The 23,464-nt window shown below is 37.1% G+C and overlaps 3 protein-coding genes across 3 annotated transcripts; 1 reads left to right on the forward strand and 2 right to left on the reverse strand.

The window, feature by feature from the left end:
• Positions 1–5,060: 5,060 nt before the first annotated feature.
• LOC116257166 (uncharacterized protein At2g29880-like) lies at positions 5,061–5,864 on the reverse strand. Its single transcript, XM_031633777.1, has 2 exons — positions 5,718–5,864; positions 5,061–5,636 (listed from the first exon to the last, which is right to left on the reverse strand). The coding sequence occupies exons 1-2, from the start codon at positions 5,862–5,864 to the stop codon at positions 5,061–5,063; spliced, it is 723 nt and encodes a 240-aa protein (XP_031489637.1).
• Positions 5,865–6,806: 942 nt separating this feature from the next.
• On the forward strand, positions 6,807–12,127 carry LOC116257092 (uncharacterized). Its single transcript, XM_031633707.2, has 8 exons — positions 6,807–7,156; positions 7,262–7,381; positions 8,018–8,084; positions 9,476–9,522; positions 10,490–10,577; positions 11,327–11,460; positions 11,563–11,661; positions 11,783–12,127. The coding sequence occupies exons 1-8, from the start codon at positions 6,965–6,967 to the stop codon at positions 11,861–11,863; spliced, it is 828 nt and encodes a 275-aa protein (XP_031489567.1). The 5' UTR covers positions 6,807–6,964; the 3' UTR covers positions 11,864–12,127.
• Positions 12,128–13,436: 1,309 nt separating this feature from the next.
• Positions 13,437–15,939, reverse strand: LOC116257996 (uncharacterized protein At4g22758-like). Its single transcript, XM_031635052.2, has 3 exons — positions 15,727–15,939; positions 14,746–14,950; positions 13,437–14,169 (listed from the first exon to the last, which is right to left on the reverse strand). The coding sequence occupies exons 1-3, from the start codon at positions 15,901–15,903 to the stop codon at positions 14,012–14,014; spliced, it is 540 nt and encodes a 179-aa protein (XP_031490912.1). The 5' UTR covers positions 15,904–15,939; the 3' UTR covers positions 13,437–14,011.
• Between the last annotated feature and the right edge of the window lie 7,525 nt (positions 15,940–23,464).

The raw sequence follows: 23,464 nt of genomic DNA on the forward strand, positions 1-23,464 counted from the left end.
TTTTTGGAAAAAAAAATCCTTTCTACTATCAAAATTTTGATGTTATATGAGCTGTTCATTTTTTATTATTAAAAAAACATTATTTAAATAAGAAGACAACTAATTTAATATATGTTTTTCACCGAATCACTTTTAAAACCATATCTATAAGGTTAGATTACCAAAAAAAATATTTAATAATTTATTTTAATGCATCTGGTTTTTGTCTCCTACACAAGTGATTTGGTTTTTACCAACTTTCCTCTCTCTTGCATATTGAACAATTTATAAACTGACATTGAAAAACAGCCTCCATTTTGGTTGGGGGTTATATTATAGTGACACTTTATGGTGGTTTTAGTAACTGTTTTTTTTGTTTTTTCAACCAACTTTTTAGAATTTCTTATCATCTGGCAACATTCAGCCTGCCGGCAAATTTCTATTCTTGCCAGCTGATTATATATATATATATATAGCACGTGCCTTCCAGGAGTATTTCAGCCTATTGAAAACAGGTTGGCTTCCCTATTCTCAATTAAATTTCAGCCGTACGATATGCTAAAGCCGATGGCCCAGATGATTTCATTAACTTTGATATAAGTTTTCCTTTTCTCTCTCTCTATCTCGGCCACCTCTTTATAGTCGGATGGTTTTTTTTTTATTGCTCAAATTCATTAGAAAAAAAATGTATTTATGATAGTCATTGACTTGGCTACGGTTTTGAGCATTGGAATACATTTGTTGTGGTTTTTAACGATACAAAATAATGAAAAAAAAAAAACTAATCTGCCACAGGCCCACAGTTGATCATCAATGTACATTTTGTGATAACTTTTAACGAGACAAAAAAAGAGAAATCTAGTCTCATATATATATATATATATATATATATATATATATAGATAGAGAGAGAGAGAGAGAGAGAGAGTACTAAATGTTTCTTTGTATTTTGTGTCGGTAAAAATGGTTGGAAAAAGCTGGTGACGGCAGTTGCTTGGCTACAGTTTTTAATGACAGAATGCAGCGATGGTTTTTAATGATGCAAAATAAAAAAACCCATAGAATTATAGGCAAATGGCTCATTATAATCTTTTTTTTTTTTAAATGAGTCGAGCTCAATCTTAAGCCTTTTTTAGGGAGCTCAGCTCAAGCTTAAGCCTTTTCTATGGAGTTCAGCTCATGTTTGAGTTTTTTTATTCAAGTCCAGCTCAAGGTGCAGCTCTCTCTCTCTCTCTCTCTCTCTCTCTCTCTCTCTCTCTCTCTATATATATATATATATAATCTTCTGGTCATCTTAACTTTCATCCAATCATAGTTGTCCAATGCACCACATGAAACAATTTACGGAGTGATATGTTGTGAAGGTGAGAGGATTATATATATATAATTTTCTCGTCATCTGGCCTTTCATCCAATCATAATTGTTCAATGCACCACATGAAACAATGCATGGATGATGTTGTGAGAGGTGAGAGGATTTTAAGTGTCGAGAGAAAAACAAAGAAAAAAAAGTATAACCTAATATTAAATTGCAAAAATATCTATTACTTTTTTCTCTTTCTTTTTTTTTTCAATCTTCATCACCACAGATAACTTGGCTTTCACAAGTGAACTAAGTGATTCTTAGACAATCGGAGTCACCAATATATATATATATATATATATATATATATAACACTAAGAACTATAAATGCTCTCCATTGAGAGATTGGACTGGACACTCACTCAGATGTCTTCCATAAAAGAACATTTTTTAGTAAGCTAGTTAGCCTATTCCATGAGTCTACACTATTATGTGGATATGTATATGTGTATGTGCATATATGTATCCTTTACCCACAAGAGGAAGAGTAATAACCTATCACCACCCCTATTAGTAACTATTTTGAGAGAGAGGGATTTCCTTTATATACTTACCACATTTATAAAATTATTCACATTAGGCGTAGTAAGAAAAAATTGTTGGCTTACATGTTTTTTTGTGAGTGGCACAATACAATTGGCTTACATGTTTTTTTGTCAGTGGCACAATTTTCCCTTATCATCTCAGTAAGATACTCGTGCCTTTTTTGTGGGAGAGGTTTAGTTAAGGGTGGGCGTCGGGTCGGGATGCTGATGGGCCGGCCCGGTTGGGCCCCGGCCAAGATTTTTCGGGCCCGGGCTTGGGCCAGGATTTTCCGGTCCTGGGCTGGGCACGGGCCCGATAGGCCGGCTGAGGTCGGCCTGGCCCGGCCGGTTTGGTTTGTTTAAGTTTAAAAAAATATTTTTTTTTATTTTTTTGTTTTAATAATATATATTTATTATTAATAAATATATTTTATATTTACAAAATTATTTTTTGATTAAAAATTTATTTTTTATTTTTAAACGGGTCGGGTCGGGTCGGAGCCGGGCCGGGTTGCCCGGCGCGACGGGCCGGATCGGGCCAGCCTTTACCGGGGCGGCCCGATGCCCACCTTTAGGGCCCGTTTGATGGGCGGGTGAAATTTAACGCGGTAATTTTACCATGGTAAATTTTTCTAGAAAAATTTAGTGGATGAAATTTCACCCTCTTCCAAAACGAGGCCCTGTTTGATTGTCGGATGAAATTTAACGTGGTAAATTTAACCCTGTTTGATGAACATGAAAAATTTAACGTGGTAAATTTAACCCTGTTTGATGCACATGAAAAATTTAACCTGGAAAATGATGCACCACCAAACGAGAAAGATCATCACCTCATGGAACCACCACCAAGCCAAAACCAACAAACAAAAAATGGACTGCAGAACCCATATATTTCTTCATGAATCATCCCAAAACAAATCACCATACAACCAGTTCATTAAAGAGACGACCATTCACATGATATATGTAACAAAACGCAAAAAGAAATATCCAACAACACATTACAACAGAAAGCACCTTCTTGAGAGCATCTACAACAGCAAAAGTTATATATTTGTTTTCAAAAGCATTAAACAAAAAATGTTGACGAAATGAACTTTAAAAGCATAACGAAGTTTTATCCATTAAAGTACATCTCCACAAAAGTTACATGACTACGAATCCACAAAAGAGTGTATTTTCTACTAAGAAGAAAAAAAAAAGTTTAATGACTACATATCCAACAAAGAAAACATGTAATCACAAAACAAGTAATCCAACATTTGTGGCTGCATTTTCGTTCTTCTAACTTCGTGTCTTCTATATCTTCCTTTGCAATGACATCTTCAATGAGTGGAGACCTACGAACTTGCACACCATACTTGTTTTGGAGATACTCAAGCATGTGATTTTCTGCTACTTCTAAAGAATCAAACGATCTGAAGATGGCACCCTTGTACCGATAGACTAATGGTTGGCACCGCTCCCAGCTGTCATATATGTCTCGCTCACGCCCTTCGAAAACCACATAGTACTTTCGGCGAGGCATCATCTTCGTTGTCCTGTTGAAAAGAAAACAAATGTCAGACAATCAAACTGAAGAAGTTGTCAACATTTATAAACAAACTTACTATTTAATTGATAATCTGTAAACATTTGAGATGATATAGCTGCTCTCAAAGCATTGTTGCTTCCTCGTTGATGTGTTTGGCTTGCAATTTCAGGTTCGCTTAAGACAAAGTTATCAGTCGAAGGTGCATCTTCATCATCAAATTGCTCGGCATTTGGATTGTGTTCAATTATGAAGTTGTGCAATACACATGTAGCAAGAACGATTTGAGCTTGTTTTTGGAATGGATACTGAACTTGCATTTTCAATATTGGAAAACGACCTTTCAACATGCCAAAAGTTCTTTCTACTATATTTCGGAGTGATGAATGCCTATGGTTGAATAATTCTTCTTCTGTTCTAGGTGAGCGTGCTCCCCGAGTGTTAAACTCAGACAAATGATAACGATGTCCTCGATAAGGTGTAAGCAAGCCGACAATGTTTGGATACCCCCCATCAGCCAGATAAAATTTCCCTACAATTGAACAAAATTTAATTCTACATTGATACATGCTTCTTAAAAGAGTGAATTGGTTGGTGGAACTACGTACCTTCTGGGACAACAAATGGGTCTGTTTCATGATCTAGTGCATTGTACAATACTCTTGAGTCTGTTGCACTTCCTTCCCATCCAGCCAAAACGTAGTGGAATCTAGTATCTAATCCGACTACAGCCATGACGTTTTGAGAAACGAAACCTTTTCTATTGCGAAACCTTGCTTGATCTGAAGCTGGGACCCATGCAGGTATATGTGTGCCATCGATTGCTCCTAAACAATTCTATATGACAAGGCAACTAGTTAGTCATGTTGTAGTTTGTCTTGTTGTATGTGTCATGTTGAGTTCAAGATGATGAAATTACCTCAAAATATGAAAAGAATCGTTTAGAATGTCGAATATGTGCTGGCATCATCTCATCATTGGGCCGCCGAACGTAATCCTTACCCAGTATACATATCGCTCGTAGCACTAGGCTGACATATTTACTTATTGTTTGTCCGGAATATTGAAACGTATTTTGAACAGCACGATTCCGTTCATTATGTCCAATTGTCAAAAGCAATATAGCTACTGGTTCTTCTACGGTAATGTCACGAGCATCCTCCAACAAATTTCTATCCCTTAGAATGTTACACAGTCTCATATATGTATGCCCTTCCATACGGAGTAAGTCCAAACAATTTCTAGGATGACCGTGAAGCATAAGTTGGACAAAAGATGTACCAGCATCTCGAAATGGATGAACAATCCTCCTAGATGATGGTTGGTCTTTTAACCAAAAGAAGACAAACACAAAAACCATTCGAATGATGAAAAGCACTCGTTCATCGTCATCTTCGAACATGTCAACATCAATCATTTAGACTAAACTGCATGTACATGTAAGGATGTTTATTGAATAACATAATTTCCAACATGTGTTTCAGCACAACAAAAAAGAAAGGATTGCAGGACAAGATCATGATGAAGAACATAAACAGATTGCTTCAATAACAACAATTTCACACTACATAAAGATCATGGAATTATAAAAAAAACATACAACAAATGTTATTGTGCCAAATGAATCATACAAATAATTCTACTAACAAATATGAAATCTTACCTATAAAGTACCAAGTCTACGCGACAACCATGTTAGCCGGTCTTCAGGTGGAACGTTGAGAAAGATCATGGAATTCGTTCCCTCTCCTAACAGGTCCAGACTCAGCAGTCTTGTATGACTATCTAGTAGCCCTGTGTCCACCATCTCTTGTAAAATTTCACAACATTTGGCATATTGAAACCCTCTAGAAGTATGTGTTAGGGCGTCCACATTTTTAACTATACCGTTCAACAAATTGTAATACGTGTCATCATTGGTTGACCTGTTCCGTTTTGACCTATGTGAACTTGTATTGGTTGTCGGATTCTCAGTTGTAGGAGTTGTAGGTAGTGGCGATTGTAGGGGTGTACCATCATTTGGCGTCTGTGTAAATGACTGTTCACTGTCAAACTGCATGTAAGAAGGTGAATTCTGGAAAGCAGGTGTAGATGGGAGTGATTCAGTCTCAGCTTGTAGCACGTTGTTTAATGTTACTGCATTTTGCCCAGTTGCATGAGATTCGCCATATACCTCGGCGAACTCATCATAGTATCTCCATACTTTTGGCCCTCTGTACTTTTTTCTATTTGGATATTTCTGAAAAAATTCATGTGTTCAAATATTGCACAAGCAAATACATGTGAGACAAAACCTAACAGAATTAATTTTATAATTTACCTGAACATAGTCGTTCCATACTTGGGGGTCGACCTCAATGCATTTGTTAATTGGGTCGTAGCCAAACCCACTTGTGTTCAACAATGCATTTGAAAAGCTATCCTCTTTCAAATGAACATGTTTCCAATATACTTGCTTATTGCTCATGTTATATTAACGGTGAGAGGCAAGATGAGACACCCAATATTGTCACCGCCCATGAATATGAATATTGGTAATTGCTTCTCTAATTCACTTAATAGGGATTTGAGCCATGCGACCAATGCAATGGCGTTAGCAAGTGATCCTTGTTCAGCTTTAAGGAGCATACAGCCTAAGTTTTTGCCCAATCTTGTGATCTTGTAGAATACAAAGCTTGCTTTTGGTGCCTTAAAATACCGCTTCTGCCGCATTTAAAGTTAGTTACTTTTTTAAGCTTTATGAGACAAGGTTAGAATAATGAAAAGCCGTGGTCTATCTTCCAACTTATAGGCATCCTATTTAAGGGCGAAGCATGAATTTTTTCATGAAAAAGGAGCACTCCAGTCACCAGCTGATGATCACGAGTACTTCATATAATTTTTAAGTAGTCACCAGTTCAGATCTGATGTGGGTACTCCACCTAATTTTTAAGTCGTTACTATCTAATTTTGAATTTTTAAAATAAAACTTTTCATGGGTGCCATCCTCCCATAGAATTTTTTCCCGAGGAGGGTGGAATTAAAGTTTTTTACTATGTTAAAATGTTATTTTTAAAAATTATATATATAATAAGTAAAATTTTCTACAATTTATGTGTTTTTTTTTTAAATTTGAGGAGGAGTCAAGCTCATGCAGACCCTACCTTCCCTCTGTTATAGTGTGCAAGGACTTTCATAAGGAGCTTGTGTAATTGAGATTCAAACCAAAGTAATATGAGAAATTTTTTTTTCTCTTAAAAGCAAATTCATTAGCTGGTCTTATAATTATGACGAAAAAGAAACGAGAAGAAGAAGAAGCAAGGAAGTCAAGTGTGAAAAGAACGAGAACGGGTTCCAGTAACTATTGTCTGATCTTCAGAAGGTTCTCGGTATAAGCCCTATTGCAATTTAGGAGTCGGGTACTGTAAATTTTTAAGATGAAGGCTGCGCGAGTGTCTGAGAGATCCAGAAAGGCAAAAGCCATAGGCCTATAGAACAAATAAGAACCGCAAAATTATTAAAAGACGAGAACTGTCCGGTTCGTGAAATTCGTTGGTCACACGGTTTGGTTGTGGTTTGAAAGACCCCATGGAAGCAGAGGACAATCAAATCTCCGTCGCCACCCACCAACAAGAGGGCGAAGCGGAAGCATCCACAGAGGAGCAACCGCAGCAGATGGCCGCCCCCCATGTGATGGAGACGGCTGCTATTACCGCTCTCCGTTCCGTCCTCCACCGAGTGCAGCTGGCCGCCGAGAGGTCCGGCAGGGCTTCCCAGCAAGTACCTCTTAATCCTTTTCGGTCCCTCTCTGTTTTCTTTCCTTGTTTTTTCCCTCCTTCTCCGCATGGGGTGCTATATAAAGATTGGTGATGATGGTGGTGGCAGGTAAGAGTGGTCGCTGTGAGCAAGACGAAGCCGGTGTCCCTGATTCGCCAGGTCTACGATGCCGGGCATCGTTACTTCGGCGAGAATTACGTGCAGGAGTTGATAGAGAAGGCGCCTCAGGTCCGTTCAACACACTTGTGTGCGTGGTTTACGGTGATTCTTTTTATGAGCAGTTGTAGAAGAAACTAGTGGAAAGTTATTTGCCAGTCAAGAATTTGGATGGCAAATTTTTATGTTGGCCTGAAGAATCCCTATGTCACCTTTTGGGCCGTTCTTTTTTTTTTTTGTTTAAATCGAAGTTGTTCGTTAAGAAGTGAACCTTTTTAGTTTTCTGCGTTGCTGAGATCACTTTGTTGTTTGATTTTCTTTTAATTAACAAAATGTGGAGGGAAATTCTGGAAGTGAACAAAATCTTTTGTGGTTGTCGAATTCAAGGAACCTTTTTTTTTTGTTTTTAACTTGGGATAGACGAAGAGCCACGTTGTTATAATGGTTCCTGTGACTGGAAATGCCTAGCTTTTGCAGGCATTGAAAGATACAGTCTCTGAAGAATGTTGAAAAGAATAGTATTGCTATTATGATTATTTTTATCATCACCAACACTATCATGCTTGACCATTATAGCTCTATGCGATAACCCATTTGTCCTTGGTCTTAATACTTAAATGTTGCGTTAATTGGATTAGTTTTTCCTCTTCTGTCTTGAAGCTTCAACTTGCCTGAATTTTGATTTGTTTATGCTAATCTTTTTGGCAGCTTCCTGAGGACATAGAATGGCATTTCATTGGCAACTTACAGAGCAACAAAGTGAAACCTCTTCTTGGTACATCTTTTGCTAGAATCTACAGAAAACCCTTCTTCTGATGTCATCTTGAGAAAAACCTGCTTAAATCTTTTAAAACTGTTTTTAGGTGAAGTAACTCAGACAGTAAATGAGTACCAGCATGTGTAGGTGCAGAGGGTAGATCTTATGGATATCTATTTCTGTTTACAACTTACAAGCGGCATAGGGTTGACAACTTGACATGATTAGTCGCATGGTAGAAGGAGGTCAGCGTTGTGGTATAGTCATGCTATCCTTTGTGTGACAAGTGAAGGGACCATTCAATATGGAGATTATGGAAGCTATTTGTCAAAATTTGAATTAGAATCTGATGGGGAGCCCTTTCTCTAACCGTTTGCACTTCTGAACATAATAAACAATAATAGTTGGTCTATCTGATAGTCATCATGATTGTATCATGTAAATAGTGTTATTCATGAAGAGCTCTTCTCCTACTTCCGTTTGGTTCTTATTAAGATTTTGACAGTAAAACTTAGCAGATGAACTGGTTATAGCAACGCCAGATTATAGTTGTCAAAGGGTTTCTTGGTTTTGGGGTGCCAAGTGCTAGTAATTAATAGGTGAATGGAGGGTAATAAATAGGTGATGTGAAGCTAGAATTGCTTGTTACTAGCCGTAATGTTTTCAAATTTCAAATTTAAGTCTATCCTCAATGTTTAAAAATGTAACATGACCTCTGTTTTCAGTTTTCTCTTTAAGTATATTTTTGAAATGACACAATGTCGTAATCAAGAGTCCAAGACTCTGTTTACTTCATATTGTAAAAAATGCAGCATCTAGTAAACTTAGTTGTCTTTTCATAAGTGGACAAGTTTACAGGGTACATCTTCTATCCTTCAGTACCCTGTCAAAAATATCACTTGATTCCTTGAGTACCCTGTGAAAAATGTCACTGCACCCCACCTTGTTCAAATGGTTTTCCATTTATATAAAGGAGTGGTCAACATCCAAGGATCTGTCTGATATATAACACTTTTCCTTCCATTTATAGACCCTTCACCTATATGTGGTTCTTAGGACTTCTAGATTAAGATTCAAATTGAAGGCTTGGTATTGCATCAGGAAACAGTCAATGACAGAAATATTTTCATCTATTACTTTATACTGGATAACTAAAACAACTATATCCTATTCCTAAATGGTAATTCCTTTGTCAAAGCATGTATGGTTGTGTATGTGCCTTTTGTACCTCTTCATAATTTGAGCATTTCACTATGTAAATGCTTCTGACTCCTTGTTATGTCAACTTCTTACTTGATTAATCACATAACAATTGAGCTAAGTGGATCATGTTTGTGTATTACATTTTTTGGTGTATAGAATAGAAGACGTTTTTAGTTTGTCTCACTGTATTTATCCATTTTTTGCAGCATCTGTCCCTAATCTTGACATGGTTGAAAGTGTAGATGATCAAAAGGTACTTATTACTCTTAATGCCCTTTTACTGGTTCTAAACTTGGAAGTTGATGTTGATTTTATGGTTTATTTTTTTCTTCATCCTTTTTCTGTATTAAACAATATTTTTTAACATGACGCCATAAATTGTTAATCAAAATATAAGTATAGCCTATAATATCTAGTTAATGAACAAATGCATAGTAATTTAGTAAATAGATGGCATGTTTAATGTGAAGCATGGTTGCATATAATTGGACCATAAGATGAACAAGAATGAGTGACAGTTCAAAATTCAATTTACCTCTAGTCAGGAATACCCAGTACCAGTAGCACAGGACACAGGTTGCTCGACCACGCCTATAATATCTAGTTAATGAACAAATGCATAGTAAATAGATGGCATGTTTAATGTGAAGCATGGTTGCATATAATTGGACCATAAGATGAACAAGAATGAGTGACAGTTCAAAATGCAATTTACCTCTAGTCAGGAATACCCAGTACCAGTAGCACAGGACACAGGTTGCTCGACCACAGGGGCTTGACAGAAGTAATCATGACCACAATAAGTCCATTAAAGTGCTTGAAAAATCTATAAGACTATAATACATGCCATAATGTGTCATATTCCTAAGCTTATCCAACTGAAACACTAAGACTTAAGTCATTCATTGTGAATTAGCTCATGGGAAGTGTTTATCATCACATGCATGTAGGTTTAGGTGGTATTGCTAGGAACTTCACTTTGCTTCTGCTTATGCTGCCTGTGGATGCTGGTGTATACAGAGGATCTTTTCCCTTCTTCTTTAATGTTTATGTCTAAAAATGATGTAGTTAACTTAATTGATGGCACCATCATTATTTATTCTGTTTGTCTTGGAGACTGGAATCTTGGATAGGCAGTTTGAAAATAGTCTTCATCTCTTTTATGTAGGTCAACTTTGTCTAGTTACACGTTAATTTTTCCCCTTTTTTATGGCTTCCAGATTGCAAATCATCTAGACCGTGCAGTTGCAAACTTGGGAAGAAGGCCTTTGAAGGTTTTGGTCCAAGTGAATACAAGTGGTGAAGCATGTGAGCCCTCACTTATTTCTCCATTTTAGTTATGCATTCTATACTTTCTTGCTTTTTTTACTAAAAAGAAAAAAGGAGTTATCTAAGGATATTATGTTCAAACATTTGCAAATGGCGGCTGATAATTTAGATAACTTCAGAATTACCATATCGATCTGCAAATATTGGGAGACCGTTTTTCAACATTTCGTTGTTTTATTTGATTTTTTTTTGTATTTTTTCAGTTTGCACTTCATATATAGCTTAGGTTTTTGCCTCTTATTTTGTTATTATATTTGAGGTCTATGTAGGATTTTGGTCATAATAATGTCAAATCTAAAAGGAAAACTAGCAGTTGATTTCACATAACAAACATTCTTTTTTGTTGCATACTGTATGCTTGTAACAGTTGCACATACCATTAATATTTCCACTGGCTTGTGCAGAATTTAGTGTTCTAATTCAGCTAAATCTATGATACGCGCAGTAGGTTTCTAGATGGAAATAAGAAAATTAAACATATTAAATTTTTTCCCAGATCCATATTCAAAATTATTCTGGCACACTCTTAAGTGTCTTTCATCATGCAGTTTTAGTATTAAATTAGCATCAGTACGACTTAAAATAAAGTTCATGTGTTGCATATGTGACACAGTCATCGACTTTTAATTGCATATATCAGCAAGTGGATGTTTGCCTTGTTTTTCATTGGGTGGTTCATGTTCTCTTTGTTCTAAGAATGGTTTGATATTGATTTTTTATTTCTGCAGCAAAATCTGGCGTTGATCCTTCTGGCTGTGTTGAACTAGCCAAGCATGTCAAGCTGGGTTGTCCAAACCTTGAGTTTTCTGGTCTGATGACAATAGGGATGCTTGACTACACATCGACACCAGAAAACTTTAAGGTGAAGATTCTTATATACTGCTTGCATAGAGTAGCTGTTTTATTTCCTTTGCAGGGAAATTGTTTCTTATGTCCTCTCTTTTCTGTGCATGGAGGAAAGCAGACTCTAGCCAACTGTAGGACAGAGGTCTGCAAAGCCCTTGAAATTCCAGAGGAGCTGTGTGAGCTGTCAATGGGCATGTCAGGAGACTTTGAGCAAGCGGTAGTGGATCTTTATTGAAACTCTAAGTTCTCAAACTGGATATTAACAATTTAGATGCATGAGTACTTACTGTACACTACAATCACATCTAAGCCGATCATCTTTGCATTTATTCATGCAGATTTCAATGGGCAGTACTAATGTGAGAGTTGGATCTACCATATTCGGGGCGAGAGAGTACCCAAAGAAACCAAGCAATTGATGTTTCTGCATGTGTCATTTTGAATACGATTCATATGCCACCATGTTGTGCATTGCAGGGAAATCATGTATGTTAAGTTTCTGTAATGCATACTTACTGATGAGTTGTCATATCAATGGGGCTTCTCACATACCATGAAACTTATTAAATGTATACATGGGCATCTGTGTTCATTTGGTTATGAAGTCTCAATAAAAAAAAGCACATGTACGTGGAACAGTTTGTACCGTTTGATATGAGTACTCCTACCATGTTTTGTATGTTCGTTCGAGGATGCCTTTGTGGGATGAGTTTGATTCGTCAGGTTCTTATAAGAATCATAAGCTAGTGTGGCTGAATTGAAATTGTTAACCGTGGCCACGAGAACTTTGATGTCCTGAATGCTTTTGTCTTTGCAAGATTACAAAGTCATCGTCTTTTGGCCTTGTTGATAATCTGAAACATCTTTATTTCCCGTTTCAGATGCCAGTCTTTTCCCCATACACTCTCGATATTAGTATTTAACTGCTTATAGCTCCATCATATTCAATTTTCTTATTATATGCCTTACTGAAAATATTTTTATCTAATTTAGAAGTTTTCATGTCACCTGCTTGGTGAGAAAGCTGTCTCTACGCAGCATAGACTCCTTATGTGCATTTTGGGCATCTAGAAGGGAAGCACATAATTCTCCTTTAAATTTCTAAGTATTTTAATTATGCCAGTTATTTTGGAAAGTTTGATTTTAAATTTGTTCATTTTGAAGTTTATTCTTGAAGTTGAAGGAAAAACTTGATCTTAGTTAATAACTTCTAACATGAAATTCAGTGAAGTGTACAGACTAGGCTTATGATATCACATGTTGTAGGTTTTCCCTTTTTTGCTTAGATAGCAGAGAAACACCCATGCAATGGGAGTCTCTATCTGATTAACAGGTGTCTATTGTTGCCTTCCAACAGTTTGAAATTTTGGTGAAGTCTTCTGAACTCCAAAACCTACACCAGGGCAAACATGGCAGGGTTCAGTTCCTCAAGATGCCATAATGAGGTTCAAGCCCATAACCGGCTGACTCCTGGGCTAGGCTATCTCTAGTTGCGCGACCCCCTTGAGTTCCATACTTCAATGATGTTTGGAATTGTTAAGATGGTCTTATGGTGCTTTCTTTGTTCGTGCTTTAGCTCTTATTGGTCGGCATTTGACTTAGCATGTCACGTTTGCTAGTGCCATGTTCCACTAATCTCAGGTAATTGGACACTGAATTGTTCACTAAAAAAAGGAAAAAAATTGGATACTGTCTTGGATCCAACTAGGCCTTTCTAGGTTTTTTCTTTAAATAATTGCTTTTTTTGCTTTGCAAGTGAAGATCAAATCTGGTTAAGAAACGAGCTTATCAACTAATCTGTAATGACTTTAGTTAGTGATATTACTTATGTTTAGCTTATTTATGGTAGGGAAGTTATATGAGGAATACTGTTCAAATTGATGCTTAGCAATAATACTCTGACGAAGGTGAAAGAAAAAGAAAAAGACAACACTTTATCTGATGTCCATAGACTTGATTGCATACTAGTAAAATGGGTGTGGCGGACATCTTTCCCCAATTTAAAAGGGTGGGGCCAATTGCAATTTCAAGTGCAAGGGTTTTTGTAGAGTTCGTGTGTGCTAATCAGCACCTTAAGGTGCAGTGAACCCTGTGATTCATGTGCAATTGTGCAAACTGGGTTATTTCACATCTGAATTTTATTTATAGGTTGATTAAAGGGTTTAGAAGCTCCCTTATGCCTTTCTTCTTGCAGTCCAATCTTCATCTGCTAGGAAACATCCGTATGCCTCCATACCTTTTTCAAGAGGTCGGTGCCTTGCTAAGTTCTGCTAGATACTGTCTTTGGCCTCTAGGTCCTGAAACAAGACAATTTTTCTAGTTCTTCCAGATTATTTTACGTAAGAAGCTGTATTCATTTGCCTTCTGCAACAACCCACTATCTTTAAAAGAAAGCCCTCTCTGAGAAGGATTCTTTATCATCTTTGTTTTGTATTGCAGAACACTGGTTGCTGTGTGCATTCATTGAGCTGTCCGAACTGTACAGAAGAGGATGATGCAATATTTTGCATTATGATCTATTACAGGAGATCTAACTCAGGTCGGTTTCATGAGAAGCGAAGGCATCATCAGAAACTAAAACAGTTGTGTAGGTGATATGCCATCGGTCTTAACTTTCTAAGTTTTCCACCAATACGAGAATCATCAACATTGTTCTCCTGGCTTTTCTTGCACATCAAAAAGCTTCTGCTTCCACATGCTCCGATCTTTTTGGATTCATCTAGGGCTGCCCATAAATCAAAAAGTACTCATTAGATTACAGGGAAGTGCAAGCTTCCGTAATTGCCTCAAATAACATAGGATCACAAGAGAATCAAGCTTGAATACAGAAGCCACTATGTCTTGTGCACCCATATGGGTTCTGTTTGAAATTGACCAATTCAGGACAAATTGGAAACGAGCAGATGAACTGAAAATCAGTTGGCTCCTTTTCATCTTTCCAGCTATAAGCATTCATTAGCCTCAGCCACAGTCATCGGTAAATATCTCAAGTACTTAGTACCAGAAATTATAGAACACAGAGCGGATGCGTGAACATGCTATTGCTTGCTTTCACTTATGTAGATTTTCGAGCTGGAATAAATGCAAACCTCACTAAATTACGCTAAGAGACGTGCCCTGGATGTCGAACTGTTGCTGACAAATAAAACTTAAGCCTTGATCCCATGACTAAATGAACACATATTGGATGTTGAGGATTCGCAGCAGCGTCCTTTGAATGCAAATACTTGGTTCTATTACTGGGTCTGTTTTTTGGAAGCCTATGGAGGCATAGGTTGCTAGATAAAAAGCTGAGGTTTACCTCCGGATCCGCTGTGGGAGCAGTGGAGTTCAAATTGGGAAGCCTTACAACCAAGGGCAGGGAGCCTTCCTTCACGAGCATAGAGCTTAAGAGCAGCAGCCACTACATCGCCCACCTTGTCTTCTTCTTTCACCACCATTTTCAATGGGCCAGCACTACCCATAACAAAAATCATCACCAGAAGCTTGTTTCCTTCATCTCCAACCTTGATTCAACAACACAAACAAGCAAAATTGTGAAACATTTTAGTGATTTATTGTTAAATTTTAACCCAATTCTATGCACTCAAAGAGATATATACTGCAAGATTGCAGGTTTGGACGCACTCAACAGGTTTTGCTGATGTTCCCAAAAGGCTTCACACACACACACACACACACACACACACACAGAGAGAGAGAGAGAGAGAGATCAGTCCGAAGATGGTACATTGATATCTTTAAAAGATTTCTGAAAAATCTTGTATGATAACATTATAAGACTGTTGAAAAACTATTTTCTGTATGATGGTTCGTAAAATGGTTAGAAATGAGAATAAGGAGATTACAGCTGACGACTTTATAATTTCGAACAGAAGCTTTGTTATGTTCCTGTGGAAGCTGATGAAGCATAACAGGAAACACCGTAAGTGGAAACGGCTCATGTTCTATACATATAAAGTGAAGAAAAGAAAAAACTAGGAATTCAGCATTTTTATGCTAAAGAAGTCCAATTTCACAAGATAGAGAACCTCTCTTTCTTTGTACTCAGCATGAGAAGACCTCTCACGAAAAAAAAAAGAAAAAAAAAAAAAGGAAAAGTAGAAGGCATGCTTATTGAATTTAAACTCCGAGTTTCCTGTGAAAAATGAATCACAAATTTTCACATGGGGTGCTAAGCAATCTCCATTGAAAGAGGTTCTTCTTCAGGAAAGACCTCCCATAAGGGTGATTGTCTAACAAAGACCCACTAAACTAAAGAAGAAAGAATGATTGTTGATACCTTGTTTTTCTTTGTGAGGGAAGACAAGGTTGATTTCAAGCGTTCATGACTGCTGGCCGGAGAGTGAACCGAAGATTTCGGAGTATGAGGAGGCGAAGCCTGGCTCTTCGATGCAAAGACAGGGGCTATGGTGGCAGCAGCGGCGGCACTGTTGGTGGTCGTCATCTTCTCTTTCATAGTTTGAAGAGATGGAGGAATTGGTATATTGCTAATGGCGGTGCTGATTCCATGGCATAAACCCATAAATATAAAGGGACATGGTTGACTTGAAAATCAAAGAATGTTACCTGGGAAGGCCTACCTATGATATAATGGCCTACCTATGATATAATGGCACACATACTGACACTTCCACTTATGTCAGGTATGATATAACGCCATTCCCAGTTGACTGCCATCATGTTTTAAACTACAATAGGGGCGGGAAAATCTTAGCAAAGGAACATCTTGAAAAGATTTTGCAGCAGTTTTTTACTGTAAGCATCTGCATCAGATGCATCCAGAGAAAATCTTAGTTTATATTTCCTTATAGAGTCTTAAATATGATATAATAAATGTTTATGTGCACGATCAACCTCAATATCCAAGTTATTGTACCCAAAAAACCGACCAAATTTAGTTGACTTAGGAAGGTTTCAGTTCATTAAATAATAAGATTTCTAGATGTATATACTGGACATTGTTTAGATATACTATTGGTTGAGGAATAATTTATTCGCAAGTGCGAATCAGCCTTCAAAGTCCAAATGTACACCGTAATATACATTTATAAAAAAGACGTGGTAGATGGGCTCCTTTTGTGCCAACCTAGAAGAGGACTTTTTTCTTTTGAAAATGCAAATGTTCAAATTCATTTCTATTTTTTGAGGCTCCTATATGCTTTGCCAGTTATTGCCTTAATTCATTGTATATTATGATGGAGGCATGCAGCGAGATTAGTATATGCTGTGGTGGTCACTTTTCTAATTTTAATAAGTTGAATGTGATATTTCCATTTTAATACTAACAGTTTAACCTCAATAATTGTGAGAGACTAAGTAATACTTTATTTGGGAAGACCAAGTGATGATCATTGGGTCCAGGAGATTCTTAAGGCCGGTTCATTTGGCTGAATCATCTTTCTTTTTATTTTATTGATGCGTTCAAGGCTTTGACATGGTCTTGGCAGTTAGCTAGAGGCGAGACCAACCTTAACACCCACACCCTCTACCCCACTCTTTCCGTTGCGTTATAGATGGTTTACGGTATACCCTTCAACTCGAGGTGCTGCTTGGCCTTGAGTTTCTTAAGACCAGACTATATAGTCTGATATCAAATCCAAAATCCAATATATTGTTATTGTATACATCAGTGTAAGACCAGATCAGTTTATGATTTCGACCAATATTTAGGGTAAACTTTAATTGGATTAGGATGAGAAAAGGTTTCGCATTTACATTTAAAGAACCTGCTTTTGTCTTCATTCCATTGGATTCAGTATTAGCACATCCATCTCAGATATGGATCCCACCCTACACTGAACCAAAATGAGGATTTGGATTCTGATTCATTTTTCACTATTTGTGATTTGGATCCTGAACCGACATGATACAGATTGAATGCTACCAATCGTAGTCAAAGTGCTACCAAAATACCTACACTATATAAATCTAACTTTCTGTTGCCACTTCGGGTCACACAAAGGTCCAATTGATGGCGGATTTGAACGTTGGTGGATTCCATAGTCATTGTACCGTATCAGGATCGAAGCTCATCCAAATGACCAGTAAAGATGGCACAATGAATCTACCTGAATGGACTGGATCGGGTCTACTTGATCCAAATTCAAAGCCAACCTTCATGTAGCAGGCAAAAATAGGTTAGACTGGAATCATCTAAGTGCATAGCAAAATGGATTTGGATCAGATATGATGCACTCTTCGCAAAATGGATTTGGATCAGATATGATGCACCCAAAAGAAGCCATACCCTCATACTCAATTCAGTCTCTTTGCACATATGGCCTCTTTGGGATAAGCAAATGAGCTTCCGTTGTAACAATCCGACCCACTTATGTGCTCAGACCTCTAGTTTGGTGGATCATAACATGCCCTCTAGCAGTTTTGGCTTCAGCCTCAAAAAGGTTAAGAACCAAGACAACTATATATTTAATAACATCTTTATAAGTCCTTGAAGATCCCTCACAATCTTCAATATGAGACTAAATTTTTGGGGTGTTACAATCCACCCCTTAAGATACACACAATCAAGCGTGTGAGACCCTAGGTCTAAGTGTTGAACAGACTTTGATACTACCGTAACAACTTGACCCACTTTTGAGCTTGGATCCCTAGTCTGGCAGATCCCAATCCGCTCTTTAGCAGTTTCAGCTTCAGCCCCAATAAAAGCTAGAAACCAGAACAACCATATATTTAATAACTCTCGATCCCTTACAATCTTCAATACGGAATTAAATTTTTTGGGTGTTACATCCATTTAGTTGTTAAATCTCTTTTAAGCATGTGGAAGTTCCAACATGTAATTGTGAACGAAATTGAAGAATGCATAGATAACTATGACCAATGGATCAAGTACGGTGCATTGGTACTCATAATAAATTGATAATAGTGCCTCACTGCCGTTTATCAACAAGATGAACGCAGCGTAGTGATCGTTGACAGCGTAAAAATGATCTTAGTTAGCGGTGACATGAGTATCGTTGATATTGTAGTGAATTGGCCTCTCATGGTTGATGACTTGGTGCTTTCTGCAGCGTCATCTTAGTGATGTTCTCTTGTGGAAACACCTCCTTAGAGTGATGACCAGGGCAGGTCATACACACCAATTTGGGAAAATGTTGATGCAGTCTCCACTTTTTGACATACACAACTGCTAAGAATTCAGGTTTGGATCTTGATTACACATGGCGCTCTCGAATCGGTGGGCCATTGAATAGACTGGGTACTGATTGGGTTCGAACACAGCGGATTTTGGCTGATTCCTGACACAGTGGTTTCTTGGTCTATACTAGATCTCATGTATTTAGTTGATTCAGACACAAAAATTTGCATCCTCCTAATAGGCCCTTTTTTTTTTTTTTAATAGTGTTGTACATCCCTCTTTTGCAGTTTAGAGGAGTAATGTCAATGAAAATCGAACTGATGACCGAACTTTCATCGGTCTATCAGTCCGACCAGCTATGCTCGGCCCACCAATTCTTTGTTTGTTTTAGACTAGCAGCATAGATAGCGAACCTGGTTATATGAGCCATATTGGTGCATGATTTTTCGTGCGTGTTATTGACTAAAAAGAAAACTTTTTGTAAAGATAAAATTAAAAATAAAAAAAAGTAAAAAAGATTATGGAAGACATTTTTTTTATTAAATTACCAAAATATCCTTCCTTCCTTTCCTATGCACATGGTGCCCCTGACGCACGTAACTTTCTCTCCATGGACGGTGCCAATCTTCTCTGCTAGGCCCACGGACTAGCAGGATACGTAGTGCCAATCTTCATCTCTTTAATGACCAGTAATAAGGGGGCTTCTATAAACCGTACTAGTGGACCAAATGTCTTTGAATAACATAGCGGAAAAAGTCTCCCGCGGTTTGGTCAGTCAGGCCGCGTAGTACATTCAAGTTGAAGAAAGTCAAGAGTTAGAATTGCCAACATAGATTGGTAGGGATCTGATCACCTGGCTGCAGATCCAGGACTACCTTCCCCGAGATGAACAAATGGTCGTTAACCAGGTTCTACTAACTTGTCGACAACTCAAAATTTCAAGCTTTTCAAAGTCGGAGCATGCTGACTCCACCAAAAAATATCAAGTTAGGTCATCACAGAGGTCATCCGCTGCAACCCGCCGAAGAGAAGAGGTCTCCTTCCACTATTCAAAAAGATTGAATGATACACAAACACTAAAAAACGTGGCCAAGAAGGTCTACCTTTATATATATATATATATATGCAGAGATATGGGCCGTCCAATAACAAAGATCGGACGGTCCTAGCTTGGTGTCCCCCTGATGTACAATTATACTTATCTTATGCTAGATTAACTGTTGGGTTTTTTTTAGGATGTCTTAACCATTGCATAGTCGTGTATTTGATTTGAAGAGGAAGAAGTGAAGAGCCTTTTTAATGCATTACAAAACAGAACGAGGAAAACCCAAAAAATTATGAAAAATGCCTTGAAACTTTTGTATTGATGAGCTCCCTGGATATAGAAAATTTTAATAAAGTCCATTGATTTAAAATTAACAAAATCCGAATTTGATCTGAAACAAAACAAATCCGATCAAACTTCTTCATTGGATGTCAACCGTCTTTTTTAAAATGGTTTGATTGGATATCGGATCCAAATTCGACATCCCAAGTGGTGTTGCACATTCGGTGCAATCAAGTTGGGTCACCAAGCCAACAACTTGACCTTCAAGGGCTGTTTGATGGTTTGGAATTTTGATTCAAGAATGAAAATTTTCTTCTTAAACTGGAATAAAATCAAAATTCTTAGTTTCAGTTTCTTAATTCTGAAAACAAAAATAACTTATTTGTTTAATAAATTTATTTTTTTAAAAAATTGAGCATTTTGATTTTAAAATTCCATCACTCTGAGTACATCAAACGCGCTTTCAAAGACATGTTTTTAGTGACGTTTGAATTCGAGTTGGTCAATTTTCGATGGACTATCCTCTTTTAGTACAAAAACACGGATGCATGTAGAAGGTGTACGTAGACGACATAGCACCGACAGGAAGGGTAGAGCCATTATGAGAGTTGAAATACGGCGCCTTTTCCACACTGAAATCGTCATTCTGGTGAATGGACGAGTTGTAAGCAGAACCAACTGTTCACTATCGTCACTAAAGCAGGTAGAGACAGCACAATTAGCATGCTTTTTTGTTTTCTTATGGGGTAACTCATGCTTGGAGAAATGAATGCACAAAACTCTCTCTCTCTCTCTCTCTTCTTATATAATGTGTATATATATATATATATATATAAAAGAAATGAGTTCAACCAGTACTCATTTTCTGATCACTTATTGATCTTTCTTTCTGTTCTTTTCTTTGTTTCTGCTTCTTTTTACAACTATCCTTGTGAATCTTAAGACAAAGAAAGAGATTTGAAAATCCAGCATCATTTTTGAACCCGAATATATGCACATGTATGTGTGTATTATATTTAAGGATTCAAATATGCTGGATGTTGCAAGATGACTAACAAATAAAATCTATTGTTAAAGGCATCATAAGCTATTGCTCAAAGCACTATGAATCGTTGTTGCACCACAAATAGCCTACATAATCTGACATTATATATATATATATATATATATATATATCCAGATTCTTTAGCCTCTCACAGCACACCGCCAAATGCAATACATTGGGTGGTGTTTTTAAGCATCGGGTAGCTGTAATTGGACTGAGATCAAAACCGCCGGAGGATGTCAACTCCTCAGCATACAATCAATGATGACCTCACACACACACACACATGAAAAGCATTCTTGTTAGACAAGGGGAAGGATATCGATTTTACTCTCATAGTAGAATATTAAAGTTAGCATAGAAAACAAATCTAAAGAACCTTATGGGCTCCACCTTAAAAACAGGCATTATAAAAAGTAACCTGTCAACAGGTTTTTTGCTTACAAAGTTTCTACCAACACGATGCCGGAGAAGAATACCAACAGCATCAAGGTTGTCTCTGTTATTATATATATACACACACACACAACACAAACACAATGTTGGAGACCTATATATATATATATATATCTATATATATATATATATACACACACTACATAGGTCTCCAAGATTGTGTTTGTGTCGTTTTCTACAAATGTAGTGTGTACATGAACACAAATTGTTAGTATTTAATTAAAATACAGCAAACGTATAAATCAGACTGTACAGGGATTTTAAAATTAATAATCTTAGGAAAGCTTAAAATGCCATGAGCCATGTCTTGGATGCACAGTCAAAAGAGTCTACGAGTTTGTGTGTACATGATTGCACATTTTCTGAATATGTAAGTCGAAAGGAAAAACTCAAAATGTGTGGATTAGAATTCGCAGGGGCTTTAAATTTAATAACGTTAGTTGTTCCACAATCAAAGGAGCATGGTTGTGTGTGTGTTGTGTGTGCATGCACGCGTGTACCTCATATATAAGGAATGGATTTTATCGCATGGTTTTGTATGTGCGTGTGTGTGTGTATCATATGTATGAGGAATGGGTTTTTATCGGTTCCATTGTGAGATTGATTTGTTTCACTCTTTCCTTTTTTCTCAGTCACACTTGCTTTCTCTCTCACAATGTGTCATAAAAAAAATGCCATCTGGGGCGAAATTTTAGAGGCGGGGTCCTATGTTAGACTAACAAGGGAACCTGTGTTCCACCCTTTCATCATAAGGGTATTTTGGTCTTTTTATGTATTTTTTATTTTCAGTTTGTGCTCTTAGGGGAAGGGGTCATCTGGTTGTCAAGGGTATTTTTGTCATTTTGAGCTGCGTTGACCGAACCTTCTTTGAAAATTTTATAGGTATTAACCTCCCTCAATGACTCGATGCATCAAAGGAACAAAAATTCAAAGCCGTCCCTAAGAGGATGTTTGGTGAAGCCAGAATTGTGGAATTCTAACGTTAAAATTCTCATTTTCGATGAAATGGGAATTCTGTTACTAAGCAAAAATTTTGATTGTGGAATTATGGGCTTACCTTGAATCAAAATTTTGGATTTATGATTCTACCTTAAATGGAATTATGATTTTAGAATTTAAATTTCTTTTCCTTCTCTCTTTGGGAGACATGTCATGGGTCATAATAGTTTTAATTCATCAATTTTAGAATTTTAATTTATGTTCTATCAAACATGTCATTTTCAATTCTGGAATCAAAATTTCAGACCATGAAACACAAAAGAAAACTAAAACTAGACTTTTCTTCCAATTCCAGTTAAGGTGAAATTTATTCTAGAATTTTAATTTTATAATCAAAATTCAACGCCATCAGATGGCCCCTAATAGTTTTTGCTATGAAAATCACCTCCTTGTTTCTCCTTTTCACGTCACAAAGCCCGTTGGACAGGGTAATCTTGGAGGTTCACAACCTGCAAGCTATAAAGAAAAAGATTTACTGACGACCAGTTATTCTGATGGGAAACATTTGTTTATCAATGCTTTTTCATTTGCAAGACTCTGTAGTGTAGAATGCATGACCATGCGGCTAGTTTTAATGTGCTTTCAGTTCATACACAAGGAAGCTGCACTTAAAGCACAAGACTTAATTGCAATATTCATACCATAAACCCAGCAGGCAACAGCCAAAGCCCAACTTTTCTCGCCAAACCCAGTGGGTGCTAGTTTTAGTGTATTTAATTTTTTAAAAGTACAAATAACCATAAAAAAAATGTGTGGCATAGTAGGTGTTTCTGTGGCTGTCAAAGGTGATTCTAGCTTCCTGAGAGTGCTTCTGATAACAGGAACACTGTGTTATTTGGAATGCAGTGAAAATTGCATTCTAAAAAATGCAGTATGTTACCAAACACCCTTCCGATATCAGTTCTTGTGGGAGTAAAAGCTATTGATGCATTGATTTTTAGTCAATATTGTACAAAATGGTGTCTTCTTATGGGATTAAAAGCTAGTGGTGCATTGGTTTTTAGACAATATTGTAGAAAATGGTGTTAGCATTGTTTCGCTTTGGTTGACACGGTGTATCGGCGGATACTTCTCATTACATATTGGCCTGT

This window comes from Nymphaea colorata, chromosome 7, assembly GCF_008831285.2.
Source record: "Nymphaea colorata isolate Beijing-Zhang1983 chromosome 7, ASM883128v2, whole genome shotgun sequence".
NCBI lineage: Eukaryota > Viridiplantae > Streptophyta > Magnoliopsida > Nymphaeales > Nymphaeaceae > Nymphaea > Nymphaea colorata.

What these genes read in the sequence shown, in the direction of transcription:
- LOC116257166 (XM_031633777.1), bottom strand. Translation starts at nt 5,864, where the DNA reads ATGAGCAATAAGCAAGTATATTGGAAACATGTTCATTTGAAAGAGGAT. An exon ending in TATGGAACGACTATGTTCAG is followed by an intron (nt 5,637 to 5,717) that starts GTAAATTATAAA and finishes GAATTTTTTCAG; the next exon opens with AAATATCCAAATAGAAAAAA.
- LOC116257092 (XM_031633707.2), top strand. Translation starts at nt 6,965, where the DNA reads ATGGAAGCAGAGGACAATCAAATCTCCGTCGCCACCCACCAACAAGAG. An exon ending in TGATAGAGAAGGCGCCTCAG is followed by an intron (nt 7,382 to 8,017) that starts GTCCGTTCAACA and finishes TCTTTTTGGCAG; the next exon opens with CTTCCTGAGGACATAGAATG. An exon ending in GAATACAAGTGGTGAAGCAT is followed by an intron (nt 10,578 to 11,326) that starts GTGAGCCCTCAC and finishes TTATTTCTGCAG; the next exon opens with CAAAATCTGGCGTTGATCCT.
- LOC116257996 (XM_031635052.2), bottom strand. Translation starts at nt 15,903, where the DNA reads ATGAAAGAGAAGATGACGACCACCAACAGTGCCGCCGCTGCTGCCACC. An exon ending in CCCTCACAAAGAAAAACAAG is followed by an intron (nt 14,951 to 15,726) that starts GTATCAACAATC and finishes TGTTGAATCAAG; the next exon opens with GTTGGAGATGAAGGAAACAA. An exon ending in CTCCCACAGCGGATCCGGAG is followed by an intron (nt 14,170 to 14,745) that starts GTAAACCTCAGC and finishes ATTTATGGGCAG; the next exon opens with CCCTAGATGAATCCAAAAAG.